The following is a 13,916-nucleotide window of genomic DNA, read 5'->3' on the forward strand; positions in this document are numbered from 1 at the left end:
GCGGAAAACGTAGAATACTGCCTTCATTTCCTCAACCTTAATAGGCATCTTAAGACATAATCTTTAGATCAAGGAACGCCATATCTAAAAGGTAGCAATCCTTTCTTGGCGGTATTCATACTAAAACGAGTATTCTCAGTATCAGTGTAAGACACTTGAGATAAGCCCAACATCTTTTTCTAGTGATCCCTTATAACCTTGATCACAAAGATGTATACTATACCTCCTTAGTCTTTCATCTGAAACTGTTCGGATAACCATTACTTTATGTCTTGACAATAGCTCCATATTGTCGCCAATTAGGAGGATATTATCTACATAAAATGCAGGATAAACCACATCACTGATGACACGAGAGCGTTTGACACGAGATGCTTCTCTCCCTCCCTCACGTAACCTTCAGGTTGTTGCACATGGATGTCCTTACCTTTTTCAAGGTAATATATATGACATCCATTTGCCAGACCTCGATGGTTTAAGTGAGCTGCTATGGGTAAAATGATCCGAATGTTCTGAGCATGGCACTGGCGAAAATATCATCATAACCTATACCCATACACTGGGCATAACCTTTCGCCACCAGTCTAGCTTCGAAAGCTATGACCTTGCTCATTCGGGCTTGTCATTATCTTGTATACTCACTTACAACCTAAGGCTTTACTGCCTCCTGGTAGCAAGATTTTCTAGTATACACCCATATTCTTAATGGATTGCTCCATTGAGGCGTGCCATGAATCTACATTCTCGTTTCCCACTAATTCCAAGTAGATATCTGGGTCGATTCTCTTATATTCACTACCAGGGACTGAATCTAAAGATCTTCCCAAGAACATAAATCGATCGGGTTGTCCCACAACCCTCCCACTACAATGGATCTGTGGTGGCACATGTGTGTCAACAGTGCGTGCAGTGTCTTGTGGTACAAAACTCTTGCACACTTGGCTTGGGTGATGGAATCGCCTGTCTAATGTCTTCAATTTCTTGAAGCACACTATCTGACTTGGATTAGTGATTATTCCCATAGTCCACTTCTAAGAATCGTGTGTCATTGCTAATAACCACCTTCTGATTCTTTAGGACTAATTGCAAAGATGCATAACTCATTATCGGACATATTTTTCAAGAGTGACCTATTTCTTCTCTCCACCACACCATCTTATATAGGGATTACACGGTGTAGTAAACTGGGTTGGAATCCCAAACACTGACAATGAATCAGAAAAGATCATTCCTAACACATTATTGGCTCTTTCTCCCTTTTGCCATGAATGACCCGGTCTCCATCTTTTCCTCTATACAGGATTCGCAGGTTCCAAAAGGTACAACTTGGATTGAATCCAATGTACTATTTAGACACGAGCCTTTGGATCCTGTTAAGATAGATGTGACCTAATCTAGGGTGTCAATATATGTGTAAGATCCTCATGAGAGATTAGCCTTAACTTTTCTCTTTCTTTTGTTCGATGATGTAAATGCAATATGAAGGTATTTTGTAGACAAGTTATAGTATGAAGAGAGATGTTCAAAAATACCAGAATAGACAACTTTGTCATTTCTTATGATAGAAACACCACTATCAAAAATGACATAAGATCCATCTATTCAAAATTTTGGAACATGATAAGGAACTCTCAAAAACTAAACTATGTCTTTAGAACTTAAAGACAAGTCTCCAATAGCAACAACTGCGACTCTAGTCACGTTGCCTATGAAGACAATCATCTCATCACTTCTCAGCTTCCTTGTCAGCCTAAAAGCCATGCAAGGTGCAACAATCATTATCAGTTTCTCTCGTTATCCACTACTCACAACTGAGTAGAAAACGAGCTGACATGTCTCAGTTACTATAGCAAGTGAAGTACCTTAACCCTTTGCCTTGAGTATCGAAAGAAGAAATTTCCAATACTCAATCTTATCACACCACTACTCCCACTATTTCCCTTATCTTTCCTGCCCCTTGGACCCTTCTTCTTCCCGTCATTCGACGAAGAAGATGGCTCACCTTTGGCAATAACAAGTGCTTGCACATCTCTTTCCCACAACTTCCTTAGCCGTAACTAGAGTAACTCAAAAGAAGTATCTTTCTTGCCCATAACAGCATTGAGGCGGAAATTCTTAATTAAAAGACTTGGGAAGAGAGTTCAGGATAATATCGACTTTTGCCTCACCGTCGATACTCCCACTGAGCAAGTCAAGTCCGTCAAAAATTGCATGACATGCTCGTGCACTGAGCTGTGCTCACTCATAAAATTAACAAGATTACTCTCATCAAATTTAAATGAACAGCTCAGTCCAACTCTTCGAACACTTTCTTGAGATTCAGCATGATGCTAATAGCATCGTCCATGCCCTGATGTTGGAGCTACAAGGTTTGTGACATTATACTCATAATAAAGCATATAGCCATATTATTCGTCACATGCCACCTTTTATGTAGTTCCTTTTTCCCATCAGTTGTCTCATTGTTCGAACAAATAGAACGTTGAGTAGTAAGCAACACAAAATATGTGTTTAGTTTGTGATAAAGATAGAAATCCAAAACTGCGTTTCCATTTTATATATGTGGACCGGTTAAAAGAATTTGTGCAAGAATAAATAAACAATAAGAGACATAGACATATCTGAAGGTAACGAACATAAAGCACATAATTCGTAACAATAATATTGTAACCTTTTGATAAAACAATATTAATGAAACCTCCAACTGCCCAAGAAAACTCACGAGTAAGCCACGATAGGGTGAACGTTTACCATGATTTCCTCAACCAGACTATTTACCTAGTCGTTTAACTTCCATCCATGTCAACTTAACCTTTTGACAAATGAAATTAATAGTCGGACTTTAACTAGACCATATCATTTTCAAGAAGGGACTCCGATGGGGAGTTGTACATTGTACTTGAAATGATATCTAAGCAGCGACCACAATTTAACCTCGATAGTTAAATTCTCGAAATTAGCATACTCACGAGGACCATACCGCTTTCAATTTAACTTCTTGGTTATCTTATTTAAAATCCATACTCTAAAGTACTTATGAGAATCATACGAGTAAGCCACGATAGGGTGGACGTTTACCGCATAACTCCCACTACTTAAATGGATTTAAATATTTTTAATAGAAATCTCAACTTAACAAACTTGTGAAATCAAATATGAAGTAAGCCACGATAGGGTGAACGTTTACTCATATTCTCAATCACTTTGTCTTGAGACCGCATGTGGAGGTCTACATAATTTTAAGAATAAAAATTATTTAGTAATAACCACAATCTAACTTTGAAATTAAATTCTCGAATTTGACATACTCACTAGTACCATGCCGCATTCAATTTAATTTCTTAGTTATCTTATTTAAAATCCATCCTCTAAAGTACTTATGAAAATCATACGAGTAAGCCACGATAGGGTGGACGTTTACCGCATAACTCCCACTACTTAAATGGATTTAAATATTTTGAATAGAAGTCTCAACTCAACAAACTTGTGAAATCGAACATGAAGTAAGCCACGATCGTGTGGACGTTTACTCCCATCCTCAATCACTTTGTCTTGAGACCGTTTGTGGTAATTTAAATAATTTTTAATCATCTATAAAATTATTAATACAGCTTAGTCTTTTTCTTTCAAAAGGTTTGATCATGCTCAACACATAATCCTAAACATGCTCTTCTAGAACGCAACATGTAAAACATGCTCGCAGAATTCTAAAACATGCTTAAGAAAACGGTAAACCTACTAGCATGCTCGTCTAAGCGCAATTAATAAACAAATATTAACAAGCAAAGACGTGCAAAAGCAGGTAAAGAGCATAAGGGATCAACAACCACGACATGCAAAGAACAGTAATAAAAGAATTAAAATTCTTCGTGACCCATTCGTGGAAACCCAACATCTATTCTATTACAAAATAAAATAGAAAATAAGCCCAAAACAGAATAAAAACTTGGCCCGAACACATGGGTCCGTCAAGCTAGGGTTTGGGCCCCCTAGGGTTTGAGACGCAGCTAGGGTTTGGAAACCCTAGCTGCCACCACCTCCTTCGACCAGCCGCCTCTCCACCGCGCAGCAGCCGCCCGGCGCTGCTGCAGCGCCCCGGCGCACATGCCAGCCCGGCGCTGGCAGCAGCCTCCTCGGCGTGCAGCAACGGCAGTCGGCAGCACTCGGCCCATCCACCGCACGAACGCAGCAGCAGCAGCAGCGGGCTCCAGCGTGGACTGGACAGCAGCAGCGGCAGCGGCAGTGCGTCGCCTGCCGGGCACGCCGCGCGCACAGCGCGCAGGCACTGCCCGAGGCGCGCGCTGCCCCCATCGCTCGCCTCCTCCTCGCCCTGACCTGCGCCATCAGCAGCAGACTCCGGCCCCTCGGCGCGCAAGCAGCAGCTCGGCAGCAGCGGCCGTGCGACGCCGTCCGGGCACGCAGCGCACGAAGCGCACACGCGCTGCCCTAGGCGCGCACCGCCCCCGCTCGCCCTAGCCCAGCCTCGCCTCGCCTCGCCTCGGCCTCGCCCAACTGATCCGCACGAGCAGCAGCAGCAAGGGCGCACGGCGCTGGCCCAGGCGCGCGACGCACAGCGCGCAAGCGATCGTGCGCGCGCGGCCCTCGGCGCCGGCGGCCTTGCTCGCTCTGTGCCCTTCATGCCTCCGTTACTCCAAACATCGTTCCTCGTTGTTGATTCGTCGTCATCCTCGTTTCGTTCCTCGGTTTTACAGATTTACAACGGAAAAACAAATACAATTGAAATCCTAATCTAACCACGGATTTTCTCGTGGTGAAAAACGATTACAACGTCAAACGACGTATTCCACGAATCAACAGACCACGAAGAACAACAGCAGTAAAAACAACGCACATTATTAATCGTACATAAATTAATAATAGAGCCAAGAAATTAATCCTGGGCTCTGATACCAATTGAAGGAATATTAAACTGAATTAACGTTCCGCTTTGCCCGATGATCGTTTCTTGGATTATTATTAATTTATCATACAACGATTAATCCTAACATGCTCCTATGAATTTAACAGCTGCACGTTGGAGTTCAGAAATACCTGAAGAATTCAGAAGAATTCGCAGATTCGCATCTGAACAGACCAGTCAGCTTCAAGCCTTCGTTTGAAGCCTCAAACGTCCTCAAATCATATTTCGCCCAGAAATACGACTTCTTCGTCTTCGAGAGAGCTTTCCGTGGCCGCCTGATTCGTCTGAATCGGAGTTCTGTGGAGGAAGTTATGGCCATTTTACGGAGACTGCCAGAACTTGGTTTCCTGCGAAAATCTGACTCCAGCTCTGATCTTCTCGACTGTATCCCACTCAGCTTTCACCGTTGGATGGACAACGATCTATGAAAGTCCCAAGAGAGAAATAAGCCCCACACGTTTTTCTTCCCTGCGCCCCACAGCTCTCAAAACCCTAATATTTTATCAGTGTGTTTTCCTGAGAGCTGACAGCTGTATTTAATTAAAATTAAATACGTGTGGGCACAGAATTAGTGTAGGAGGCGTTTTTCTCTCCTTCTAGGGCTAGGAGACATTGGGCCAGTCCAGGGACCAGATACAAGGAATAAAGATGGGCCTCAAATAAATTAATTTATCTATGGTCAGCCCAGACCATAATTAATTTATAAATATCAGTTCATTCCACTAGAGAACCGATACTGACTTACCCCTTTATTGCCGGTGATGAGTCGGGGGGCTTGTATTTAGACTTATTAAATCTCCGTATTTAAAATATCCGACATCCATTAATTAATTAGAGCTCTGACAGCTTAAATTAATTAATCTCTTTATAAATCCTTAAGCAGTATCACTCAAACTTTATTATTGCGCCTGAACTTAATCAACCTGCAGGGTTTAGCGCAATAAACCTTATTGAGCTCCTTAAGGGGATGTCATTATCCTATACCGGATACGGGTACTAATACAGATAATCAAATATCATATATTAACCGCTATCACCCAAGATACAGAGTACTCGAGTTAGTATATAACTTTCACCCATAGTAAGTCAAAGTGATATACGAATTAACATATATATCTGAATACTTATTAGTATTAAGATCTTATAAGTCACCGAGATCTTGATTCTTCACTTAAGTCAGATAGAAGAATACATCTCAACTGTGGTCCTATCAATACGTAATGACGTACCAGTATAGACAAGTAGCCAAGACAAACTACTTCCATCTATACTGCAGCCTAAACCAATAACTTGTCCTAGAGTTATTTCGGCTGTGATCATATTATATCTCTTAAGGTTATTCCAATTATATGGTCTTCTGTGATCTACAACACACCATATAATCTACTTATATAGAGATAAAGAACATACATATGCAATCATGAACACAATCAGATAGGAGATTAGATAGTGAACTTAGGAAACATTGTATACAAGCATAAAACGTTCTTGCTTTCAGTATACAAATCCAACACAAGGAACCTCGAAGATTGAAGCCTCAGCCTAAGTTCAAATTACTCTCTAATGGAAGAAATCTTGAAGACCATCTCCGCCAACGGATCTATTCAAGACGTCTCCAATAAATAGCGCTCGATGATCACTTCAATATTTACCGATTCAACAACATAAGCTGCAACACTTCTGAATTCGTTACTCAGCTAAACCAAGCCTCCACAAAGTTTGAATCGAAGAAGAGAATTACAAAGCCAAAAATCAGTCACTGTTGATTACATACATTCTCTTAGACCTTAGGCAAATATTGTATATCCAAAGCCTAGGTAAAACTGACTGCAAAGAACTTGTTCTTTGTGGTTTAGTTGGCAAGTTTTCAAACCTCTCTTCAACCATCCGAATTGAGTGTTTGTGTCGAAAATGAGTTCAGACCAGTGCTCTGTCTCCGTGAGGTCCTAGTGCCCAGTGTGCGCTAGGAGTGAGAAATCCAACCAGGTGCGTTGGTATTGAAGATAGGATCTTCAGTCTTCTCGGTTTGTGTGCACCCGCAAGCACACGTTCAGGTTTGTTGTGCACCCGTAAGCATACGCATCGGTTTGCAGTGCACCAGTAAGCACTTGCCCCAGTGAAGTTGTTGGTCTGATCAACCCACCGTGGATGTAGGAAGTGTTTTCCGAACCACGTAAAAATCTCTGTGTTATTTACAGCTTTGAGTACTTACATTCTTGCTTGTGCTCTTACATTCATAAACTGAAAACTGATTAATTGCAAAGAGAAACTTAACGACTGACAACGTGTTTAATTACACAGGCTATTTCGAAACAAAAGTTTTTCGTTGCGTGTGTTATCAGTCTAACTGATCTATCTTCTGATAGTCAGTAAGATTCATAACATATCTTTGTTTATCACACTCGACTGAAGCCTTACGTGTATCAGTTAAAGTATTTGACTTAACTGATAACTCCTTACTGAAGAGTATTCAATATCAGTCGTCAACCCTGTTTTGACAAAACTCTTTTCAGTAAACAGGTTGAGTCAGTTTGTATTTTAAGTTTTGTTTTAACTCGAAAAATAGCCCATAAGTGTATTCCTCCCCCCTCCATACACCTATTCGAGACCCTCCGGACCTAACAGGGGCGACGAGAGATGAGGGAGGCAAGGGCATGGCGGTAGCTTTGCCGCTGCTGCCTAGCCGAGGACAGGCGAAGATAGAGAGATACGAAGGTGGCAGCCTTCATTGCGACTGTCGAAGAAGAAGGGAAAAAGGGGGCGGTCGATACCGGCCTCGCCAGAGAAAGTGAGAAAAATTTTCTGTATTCACACAGAAAATGAAACAGATGCAGCGAAAAGAAAAAATTAAGTTGAAGAAAGTCTTAATTAACTTATTAATTTTAGTAGATCATATTTAATTAAAACATACTCCCTCCGTCCCACTCCAATAGGCTCACTTTCTTTTGGGCACGAAAATTAAGAAAACTTACTTTTTAGTAGGAAAGTGGTAGTAAAGTGATGTGGTCCACATCAATTAAGTATAACTTTTTTTACTAAAAAAGGAAAATGATCTTATTGGAATGGGACATCACAAAAAGAAAAATGAGCCTATTGAAGTGGGACGGAGGAAGTAATAATCTAGTACTCTTAATCGTGGTGCCAAAAGGTTAAGGGAAAAGTAGTAAACTCAAAGTTGGGGTACCAAAACTGAATTTTAACAAGTTGCGGAGATAATGACATGTCGGTAGATGATTGGAAGTGCAAACAAAGTGGGAAAAAAGCAGTCAAATCCACACGGGAAAAGGCCGAGCTGCGTACAGTCAAAGAAACACTGGAACGGCGGTCAACAGTTCTCGCTCCCCACAGTTCTACTGTAACAAAAAATTATTTATGAATTCCCAACATTTTCACATTAAACTATGCTATTGAAATTCGTATTTGTTTGGTAAATTCGAGGTGGTATATTTTTAATTGAGAAAATTTTAATTTATTTAACTTATTTTTTAAAATAAAAATAGGATTTAGTTATTTTATTTTATTCTCTATATTGTAGTTATTTTTTTATAATTTTTTTGCATTTTTTATTTTTAATTTATTTTTTAATAAAAATAAAAAAGTTGAAAAAAATTATAAAAAAATAACTAAAATGTAGAGAATACAATAAAATAACTAAATCTTATTTTTATTTTAAAAAATAAATTAAATAAATTCAAATTTTCTCTTTTAAATTAGAATGTGGGTGACATAATGTGGCTATTTAGCACCACTCTTTTATGTAATACTCTATCGGGTATCTGTAGCATCAAGTGGATCTGGGCCCAGAAACAAAGGAGGAAAAATGAAAGGAAATATAGCACAGACAGGAGCCTTTGCTGGATTCTCTATCCTCTCCCTCTCTCTCTAGTTATCTGTCTCTTTGCCTGGATTGCATTTGAATCATCATTTTCACAGGTTTTTGTTATCTGGGAGACAGTTTTTTTCTTTGAATTTCTGTTGCATTCTAAAAATTGAGTCTTTCTTTCTTTTTCTATTTTCTGGGTTTCTGTCTATTTCGATTTGTTTGCTCATTATTGTTCGCTTCTGTTTCTGTAGTTTTCGGGTTGAATGGGAAGGAAGGAAAGATTTATTTTTGGGAAGAGTGTTGAGTATGAGTGCTCTATGATGTGTTGTATGATGATGGTGATGAGTCTTTTGACCGGTAAAAGGGGAAAATAGATAAAGTGGCGAGAGAAACAAAGAGAGAGAGAGAGGGGAAAAACAAAAGATGTGCCCACCCAAGCAGTTCATTGTTGCTTATTGATGTAAAAGAAAGTGAGGGATTTTTCATTCTTTCATTATCCCTTTTCATTCAAACACATGTGTGCAGTAGATGTAATGCTCTTTGTTGAAAGGCTTAATTTGTTACAAGAGGTTGCTGTTGTTTGATAATTGAGCAGTCCTTGTAGCAGAATAAAGGTTGCTAAGATGCCTATGTTTCAGCCTTGTAAGAAAGAAGGGATTCTTGGATTTGAGGTTAGTTTGGATGGGTGTATATTAGATGTAGATACAGAGGTGAAAGATGGAGTTTTGAGTGGAATCGTAGCTGGGAATTATAACTGTGTGGCAGGAGAGAAATTGGATCTCAATAAAATGATTGAAGAGCTAAATTTATCTGATGTTCCAACCGTTTTCATATGCCCTATCTCTCTTGAGCCAATGCACGATCCTGTCACCCTCTGCACTGGCCAAACCTACGAGCAATCGAACATTCTCAAATGGTTTAGCTTGGGGCATTACACTTGTCCCACCACAATGCAAGAATTGTGGGACGACACAATCACTTCAAACAAGACACTTCACCATTTGATCTTCACTTGGTTTTCTCAGAAGTATGTCCAAATGAAGAAAAAATCCGAGGACGCCCAAGGCAGGGCGTCCGAACTTCTTAGCAGTCTCAAAAGGGTTAAGGGTCAATCACGAATTCAGACCCTCAAAGAGCTGCGGAGAGTGGTAGTGAGGCATTCAACAGCTAGGAAGGCTGTTGTAGATGAAGGAGGGGTAGCTCTCCTTTCATCCTTTCTTGGCCCGTTCACTTCCTATGCCGTAGGCTGTGAAGTTGTCGCGATTCTTGTGAGCTTGAACCTGAATTCTGAATCCAAGAAGAACCTGATGCAGCCAGCAAAGGTGTCATCCATTGTTGATATTCTCAATGAAGGGTCTACAGAGACTAAAGTGAATTGTGTTAAGCTGATTGAGATATTTATGGAGGAGAAGGATTTTAGGGCACAGATTGTCTCGAGCCTTAGTTTGTTAGCTGCCTTGATGAGATTGGTGAGAGATAAGAGGCATCCCAATGGCCATTTCCCCGGTCTTGGCCTACTTAAGCTCATCAGCATGCATGAGAAAGTCCGAGGTTTGATAGTCAGCATTGGAGCTATACCTCAGTTGGTAGAGCTGATACCAGCCTTGAGTCCAGAGTGCGTGGAGCTGGCCCTCTTCGTGTTGGATATCCTGTCGTCTGTGCCTGAAGGGAGACGAGCTTTGAAGGATTGCTCGAGCACTATACCTAATGTTGTGAAGCTATTGATAAGAGTGTCTGAGAATTGTACAGAATATACCTTATCAATTTTGTGGTCTATATGCAAACTATCACCAGAAGAATGCTCCCCAGTTGCAGTGGAAGCCGGTCTTGCAACAAAGCTCCTTCTCGTCATCCAGAGCAGCTACAGCCCTGCGCTCAAGCAGCGTGCAGCCGAGCTTTTGAAACTCTGCAGCCTCAATTATTCAGACACAATCTTCATCTCCAAGTGCAAACTTACTAGGACAATGCAATGAGCATTGAGAGATTGATCATCTCCCTACACATTGCTACCTCTACAGCTGCTGGAGCAAGAGAATGCACTTCCAAGCTTTGGGTTTGACAAATGTGGAGATCCATCTTGTATGTAAACATGCCTTGATCGTGAAATGAGAAGGTGGCTCGTGCTCCTTGCATTACAATATGGCACCAGAATAAGTGTCAAGATAAAGATTTCTAAATATGTGAAGGTGCAACAGTTTGTGGATCATGGCAATTTGTTTGGAGCTTGTAATAGGTGAGCAGTTGCTTGGCTCCATGAATCTCCACATTTCTTGAATCTTTGATGTTTGAAGGCCCTCTAATTTTTTTCTGCATATTTGTACAAGTTTTGTTTTTTTGTTTTTTTTGGTGGGGGGGGGGGGGGGGGGATTAACAGAGTGTAGATATGTAGAGAAAAAGGGGCGTTTGCCTCCACTTTCCACTTTGTACAATTATTAATGAATTTCGAGTTGGTTTGAGTGCTGATGAAATTTAAACTAGTGTTTTACCCGTGCGATCCACGGGATTACATATGTTGTTAAAGTTTTATTGTAACATATTCTCGAAGACATTTTTGTATAATCTCTAAAATAAATGAGTTTTAAAAATATTTTATTATACAATTGTTATACCAATTATATTACTACTAAAATATATTTAAGACTATCATTTTTAATTACATAAAAATCAATGTAAAAAATAATAATACATGAAAAGACAATTGGAAACTTCTCATCTTATCTATATAATATATAAAAGACCAGTTAAACGGCTATATTTTACTGCCAAATTTTAAAAATTCAGTTTCTTCGTTTCAACTACAAAGTCTACAATGGTGCCTATATTTTGGGACACTCAATCCAATCCAAATACAATTTAATATTTTTAGCCCAGTGAAAGAAAACTATTTTGTCCCTCTATTTTTATCGTTTCTTTTCTTTTCTTTCTAAAATCTATATATTGTGAGTAATGATAAAATATTCAATGTGCATGTTAAATTAAAGATCATAAAACAAAGTTTTAATTTGATATATATTATGTTAAAAATAGAGTTAAAATAAAAAAGTTATAAAAATTAAAAGTATCAAACCAATTTTTTTCTCTCTCCTATTATTTTTCATACATTATCTTTTATCTTTTGGTTTTATTTGGTTTATTTCATTTGCTATATTTCGTTTTATATATTATTTTTTAATTTGCTTTAATTTCTTTTTTTCTCAATTTTATCTTCTTTTATTTATATAAAAAATATAACATCAATATATATAATATAATATAATATAGCAATACAAACATTAACAACTCAGCTTTATCATTATTTTTTTTAAATGTCATTTTTTGGTATTTAGATTCCATCATCATATTTTTCTTCCACAATTCACACTCAATTATACAATTTTATTTTTATTTTTTCTCTTTATTTTTCCTTTTTAAAAAAATAATGTAATTCAAATAATGTAAAATATTCAATTACATATTAAACGAAATATCATTACCTAAGTTTTAATATGTTATATATTATGTGAAATCTAAATTCATGTTTAAAATGATAGGAGTTAAAAGTTTTAAACAAAATTGTTTTCTCTCTTTCTCTCTTATTTGCTTTTTTTTTTTTCTCATATAGTATGCAATTTTAATTACTTATATGAATCAACAAGATTTTTTTATTGTGTGACTAAAGAATATTTTTCAACATTTATTTGATATCCAAGTGAAGTGTATTATTACGACACTAATAATATTAAATGTTAAAGTGGTGGCAATTTTTTTAATTTTTTTTCTTACAATTCACACACATGCTTCATAAACATTGGATGACTCAAACCCCGACCTACTGATTGAAGGGAAAACTTGCATTTTTTTATTATACATCCTTTAGTATGTAGACGTAACGAATCATGCCCAAACTTTAATTTTTGTATTTATTTTATTTTGTTTTTAGCAAAAGAAAGACAACACAATTATTCATTTTCCCCTCTCATTCTTTTGTTTACTAATGTACTAAATAGAGGTGAAACGAAAAGTACCGAAAAACGAAAGAATGAAGGTAAGTTACATTGTAACTTAACTAGGTTGTCAACTTTTAAGGAATTAAATAATATACAATATAATTAGAGTGGATTTTGGAAATAGCCACTTTTCTATAGTAAAAATAAATTTTACCCACTAATATAAAAACTTAAAAAAATACCCACATTTACCATTTTACCCTTACATATAAAAGTTTACAAATACCCACTGTTCACTGGTTGTGAATTCAACTCGAATTCACAACTAAATTCAAGTATTGGTTGTGAATAACAAGTGTTGGTTGTGAATTCGCGTGAATTCACAACCGATAAAACTTGAATTCACAACCAACATTATTTCAACTTGTCTTCTATCATTGCAAAGTACAGTTTAACTACTTTGTGATAAACCACACCAATTACATCTACATATATAAATGCATACCAATAATGTAGATATATCAAAATGTTGAGTTTATAAAAATATGAATTATGAGTTTATCAATTGAATATGCATGTATAAGGAAATAATGAAATAAACACATTACCAAATAGCATATTGTCATTGCAATGGAGGCCACTTCTTCAAAACTTTTAAAGTTAAATAGTTGGCGTGGAAAACCTTCTTCATAAATTTCAACTATATGACTACTATTAATAAATTTAATATAGTAGACATTTGTCGTTGTTCTATACTTTTTGTTGGAATCATGCATCACCAAAAAAAATTTTATGGCATAAACACTGTCTTCTTTCAAGATATGTTTGAACTTGGGGATCAACGTGCGATCAAGTGTAGCATGGATGTGGTCACCCTATATTAAAAAAAAAACAACTAAATTAGAAAAACATAATAATGTTGCAAAAATGCTTAAATACATAATAGTTTAGTGAATAGAGAATTTTTACCTCACGATCATGAAAAATACACTCATAGCTGATAACATTGTTGGTGCTTTGAGATGAGCGGTTGTATGCACGCACAAGTCTCATTTTAATTGTAAATCTGGCATTATTTGGTTGCAAGTTTTTTACTATAGACCACATGGTCGGCATGCTTGTGATTAGAGAAATGATGAATATCAAAATGAGAAGGGAGTGTAAGTAAAATTTTAACACGAAAAGTTAGTTTATATAGGCCATGGGGATGCACATTTCATGGGAGATATATATGAAACTTATATAT

General features: G+C 37.7%; 2 protein-coding genes across 2 annotated transcripts in view; one reads left to right on the plus strand and one right to left on the minus strand.

The window, feature by feature from the left end:
• Positions 1-13,916, minus strand: part of LOC131025745 (uncharacterized) — a 774,387-nt gene that overhangs the window by 478,887 nt on the left and 281,584 nt on the right. The window lies entirely within an intron of this gene.
• LOC131026298 (U-box domain-containing protein 30-like) lies at positions 8,710-11,212 on the plus strand. The gene is made up of 2 exons (XM_057956126.1): positions 8,710-8,854; positions 8,996-11,212. The coding sequence occupies exon 2, from the start codon at positions 9,368-9,370 to the stop codon at positions 10,715-10,717; it is 1,350 nt and encodes a 449-aa protein (XP_057812109.1). The 5' UTR covers positions 8,710-8,854; positions 8,996-9,367; the 3' UTR covers positions 10,718-11,212.

Source organism: Salvia miltiorrhiza, chromosome 5 (assembly GCF_028751815.1).
Source record: "Salvia miltiorrhiza cultivar Shanhuang (shh) chromosome 5, IMPLAD_Smil_shh, whole genome shotgun sequence".
NCBI lineage: Eukaryota > Viridiplantae > Streptophyta > Magnoliopsida > Lamiales > Lamiaceae > Salvia > Salvia miltiorrhiza.

Bases quoted from the DNA above. Each gene is read 5' to 3' on its own strand.
- LOC131026298 (XM_057956126.1), top strand. From the start codon at position 9,368: ATGCCTATGTTTCAGCCTTGTAAGAAAGAAGGGATTCTTGGATTTGAG.